The sequence below is a fragment of the Gossypium hirsutum genome, chromosome D12, assembly GCF_007990345.1.
Source record: "Gossypium hirsutum isolate 1008001.06 chromosome D12, Gossypium_hirsutum_v2.1, whole genome shotgun sequence".
Classification (NCBI taxonomy): domain Eukaryota; kingdom Viridiplantae; phylum Streptophyta; class Magnoliopsida; order Malvales; family Malvaceae; genus Gossypium; species Gossypium hirsutum.
In genome coordinates this window covers 20,803,913-20,808,925 of record NC_053448.1, presented here as the reverse complement: position 1 = coordinate 20,808,925, position 5,013 = coordinate 20,803,913, and the positions used below count along the sequence as shown (strand labels likewise).

General features: G+C 37.2%; 1 protein-coding gene across 2 annotated transcripts; it reads left to right on the top strand.

The window, feature by feature from the left end:
• The first annotated feature begins 1,414 nt into the window (after nt 1-1,414).
• On the top strand, nt 1,415-4,653 carry LOC107945423 (farnesylcysteine lyase). Of its 2 annotated transcripts, none has more exons than XM_016879431.2 (5): nt 1,415-2,171; nt 2,457-2,630; nt 3,162-3,521; nt 3,619-3,794; nt 4,242-4,653. In XM_016879431.2, the coding sequence occupies exons 1-5, from the start codon at nt 1,632-1,634 to the stop codon at nt 4,507-4,509; spliced, it is 1,518 nt and encodes a 505-aa protein (XP_016734920.1). In that variant the 5' UTR covers nt 1,415-1,631; the 3' UTR covers nt 4,510-4,653. The 2 variants fall into 2 exon arrangements, with proteins under 2 accessions (XP_016734920.1, XP_040963877.1); XM_041107943.1 differs by having other exon boundaries at nt 1,469-2,213.
• The last annotated feature ends 360 nt before the right edge of the window (nt 4,654-5,013 follow it).

Here is a 5,013-nt window from a genome sequence, read left to right as displayed (position 1 = left end):
TGAAACCAAGAACACGAAATTGATTCCCAAGAATGAACTCCCACAAGCCGAATCTGTCAAAGAACACCCAAATCAGCAAGCAAATTAGATCGACCAGAATTTCTTGAAACAAATTAGGGTTTATGCATCAATGAGAAAGAAAGAAATTGAAGGCATAAAACGGCTATTGAGGCTGAGAAAGCGAGGGCGATCTGCTCAATTGACCACCACGAAAGTTTCCCCTAAGTTTCCACAACCAAATTCACCCAAGAAGAATAAGTGTGAATTCGGCAAGAACCCTAGAATTTGGGGATTTAGGGCTGATTGTCGAACTCCAGCAAAAAGTGAAATTGATCAATTCTTTAAGATAAACGAGGGCTGGAAACACAAATAAAACAACAAATAGATTAGACTTGAGAATCGGCACAAGTTTGGAATTAAATAAAAGAAATTGAACAGCAAAAATTAAAGGATAAGTCCTAAAGATCCTTGAAATCCCGAAAGATTTCACAAATCTCTTCAAACGGCTCTAATCTCCCCTCCAAAGAATATCGATAGCAAGAAGAAGGTTAAAGATGGCTCCCACAATCAAGAGATTGTTAAAACAACTTCTAAAGAAAGCTCAAGAGAGAATTCTTGGAGAAAACCCCAAAGAAAATTATGCACTCTAACAAACTGAAATTTAATGTATTGAATGATAATAAGATGTGTTTACAAAGGGTGGCTGGCCAATTATATAGGCCTCCAACAAATCCTAATCTCACAAGTACCTAATAAAAAATTAAACCTAATTAATAAAATAACAAGGTAAATTCGGCCATGCACTTATATGGGCTGTTTTGGGCCGAATTTTACATGTAATGCTCCTAAAGATTAAAAAATTAAATTAAACAAGCAAGATGTTTACAAATTGGGCCCTTTGACATTTTGGCCTGATTTTCAATTAAGTATGAAGAAATTTCTTGATTGGGCTGGATTTTGGTTATTGGGCCTCGCCTTCAAGAATTTGGGCTCGTGATCCATCTCCTACCAAAATTGGGTCGTTGACGCTCGTAATGGAGATCCAATGCGTTTTGGCTGCAAGATTTGGTTTCTTGGACCAAGATTTCCAAGATTTGAAATCTTGATTTTCTTGATTCTTGAAATCTCTTCGAACAGCAAAATTAGGCCAAGATTTGGTTTCTTGATTTTCTTGAAAACAAGAATGTGAATCTTGATTTTCTTATTCTCTCGTGTATGCATCTAAGGCCTTGCTAACAAGCTCTTGAATGGTCCCATTTAGTTTGGACCGCATTTGTCAGGCTTTTGATCTCGTTATTGGGCCTTGTGGCAATTTGAGCCCATCACGTTCTTGAACTTGGATTGGGCCTTTATGACTCGTATCAATAAGTCATCTATAAAAATTGGCATGATCGAGAAAGTTTCGAATACTCCGAGGTAGTAACCTTGATACAATTTAGCCCGAAAAGAAATTAAAGTAATTTGCTAAACCAGTTTCTCCCCACATATCCTCATCTTAGAACTCCTGCCTTGTCAACCATTATAAAATAGTGCTACTTGGCTGTTTAATCACACTTGCAGTATATAAATACCTGTATTTTCGCCGTGGAAATGGACTGAGATTTCCTCTGCTGAAACCCAAAGGAACAAAAATGTATTCCGATCCCAAACCTAGTTTTAGTTTCCTTATCCTCCTCTTTCTTTGTTTACAACCTCTCATCTTCTCACTATCTACCGATGCCTCACCTCCGCCTACTGTCTGCATCGTCGGCAGCGGCATCGGCGGTTCCTCCGTCGCCCACTTCCTACGCCACTACTTTCATCCCTCCCCTTCCCAACCCAGACCTCCTAACATCAAGATCTTCGAGCGTAGCTACGTCGTCGGTGGTCGCATGGCCACTGTCTCCATTGGCGGTGAAACTTTTGAGGCTGGTGCTTCAATTCTTCACCCCAAGAACTACCACGCTCTTAACTACTCGAATCTTCTTGGGTTGAAGGTCAAACCGCCGCCTGCCTCGGAGGATGATGATTCGATGTCGCTTGGGATCTGGGATGGGAAGAAATTTGATTTCAAAACCCTTCAAGTGGATTCCAAGTTTCCATTGTTGCAGAAGATTGTTTCCTATGTTAATTCTTTTCGCATCTTTTTCCGCTATGGCTTCTCTCTTCTAAAGATGGGCAGCTTCGTTGAGGTTTTTGTTCTTTTTATTGCCTTTCTCTTTTTACCTAAAAAGGTGCATTTTTTTATTTTATTTTTCAAGTGTAAAGATTAAATTTCTTATCTTTTGACATTATTATTTTATAGCTGAATGTTTAATTGTACTTTTATACTACGAAACAATTCTGGTTTTGCATCATATTAGCATTCTCTTTTGAGAAAACAGAGTAAATAGTAATACCTGCAATGAAACCAGAAGTCTAACCTGATTATATTTTCTATAGAGTGATCTGAAATGTGATGATGTTGTGCACTACAGAGTACTGTGGATAGCTTCTTGAAGTACTATGAAAGCCCTGAAAGAAGACCCATCTTTGAAACAGTGGATGAGATGCTTAAATGGGCTGGTTTATATAATCTCACAACTCAAACTTTGCAAGATGAACTCATTGGCATCAAGTTGTCTCCCTTATTGATAGAAGAGCTTGTCACTGTAAGTATTACAAGCTACCTTTGCCTTTATTGTTTTAAGCTTAATGGAAGCACATGTAGATTTATATCCAACTGTTGTGCTATGCTGGTAATTCTAATGGTTGTGGTTTCTTTACCTAGTTATTTAGTGTTGCAGTTTTTGGTGCAATTTAGATTCAATGTAATAGAAATAAATAAAATTGTGCAACTTTAGTTTAGTAGAATCCTTGAGCTCATATATTATGAACCCTTGGTAGCTGCCTCACTTATTGGAATGGCTTAGTTTAGTATGTTAAAGTCATTTGCTTTAAAATTTCTTTATATGAAATTTGCCTAAAGATAGAAACAAGACATATGCAAACTGTTGTATTTAGTTGGAGGGAGTCCATTATATTCATTCCCCTAGCAAATTTAACTTATTCTGTAAATTAGAGTTCCTTTAGTTTGATCCATTACAAGGGAGACATTTTCCGGTGTCTTTGGAAAATGGACTTTTAATTCTAGTTAAGGTTCTGGGGTGGCTAACAAGCCATTATTATGTTGCATTGTGAAGGTCATAACAAGAATCAATTATGGCCAAAGTGTGTATATTAGTGGACTTGCTGGAGCAGTTTCATTGGCAGGATCTGGGGGAGGATTATGGTCCGTTGATGGAGGGAACTGGCAGATGGCTTCTGGATTAATTAATAGTTCTGATGTTTCTTTGCACCTTAATGAAGAAATAGAATCCATCTCTTATCTTGGAGAATATTATGAACTTAACTCCACAAAACGAAACAGTTATTCATGTGAAGTTGCAGTGGTTGCTACACCCCTTGATGAAGTAAACATCCGATTTTCACCTGCTGTTTCAATTCCTGAGAGGAAATTGCAGCATACACATGCAACCTTTGTGAGAGGCCTCTTGAATCCAGTAAGTACTCTGGGAGTTGCTAATGGCTTTTCTAGTGAATCTCTAGATGTTTGATTTCTAATTCTTTCAACCTGCTGTTTTTGTTTCTCTTGGCAAGGCCTATTTTGGTCTGCGCACTGTTGCTGAGATTCCAGAACTGGTTGGCACATTAGAGGATCCTGACCTTCCATTCACATGCATTTCAGTTCTCAAGCAACTTGATGAAAATGATACAACTTACAAAATATTTTCTCGAGAACCAATGTCAGATGCATTACTGGATAGCATTTTTAGGTAACATTTTTAATTAATTTCTATGCATAAGGGCTTGGAAAAAGAGTTCATATTTTCCTTTAAACTATTGTGCCTAGACTTCTTTTTGCAGCATAACTATTGGCTTGGGCTATTCTCTATTTTATGGCTTGCTCTTCCTGTTAGTGGTATTGCAGAAACTATATAGGACTGCTTTTTAGATACTTTATGAAGACTTGGACCATAATTACACCACAGATATCCATATCATAGCCGTGCAGCTTTCTCTTGCACGAGGGAAACAATCCGTTATTTGACACTGTTGCCCCCAGTTCCTGTCTCCAAATTGGACTCATAAAAATTGAATGTTTTAGGAGTCATACTCTACCTTGTCTGATGACAAGACCTTGTTCTTAAACTTTAAAGATCGATTACAGGGCTTTACGTTATTAGTTGCTGATGACTTTTATTTTCTGCTGATATTATTAGTGCAAGGCTGCAGACAAACAGAATAAACTGGGGAGCCTATCCGCATTATAAAGCTCCGGAACTGTTTGCACCATTCATTTTGGATGGTCAACATTTGTATTATGTAAACGCATTTGAGAATGCGGCCAGCACCATGGAGACGAGTGCGGTTGCAGCTGAGAATGTAGCAAGGCTCATATTGTCCAGATATTTTAGTGAAGCATCCCTGCAGTCATCAAACTTGCAGAGCTTTAGTCCCGATGCAGACGTATCACATTTCGACCTGTAACTTACGGCGAATGTAATATTGGTGTGTAAATTTGGTGTCTCAATAATGTGAAATCGTAGAATATACAAACGACAAACCAGTGCTTCCAACGCTTTGGTATTTTTGAGGTAATTGTGCGTGATGAAATATGAGTTTTCTTTTCTATTTTGTCATTTTTCCTTCCGATATATATTGTAAAATCTGGACCGACTCATATGTTCTAGTATATATACTATTTAATTGGGAACTAATTGAATCAACTAATAGTCAGTTGAATCGCAAAAACTGGTAAATGACAAATAAAATAAGACCGAATTTTGGTTTATTTCTAATTTTTTATGAAAAATTATTTTATTTTATGAGACTTAATCATCAAACAAATTCGAGTAAAAGCATAGTTTTCTTAAATGTGCCGTATCTTCCGTATCTTCAACTTATTTAGTATTAAGATTACTTGTTTAAAATTTAAATTACTGTTTAAATACAATTCAAATTTCATCGAGATGACATACCATCCTGTTTCTA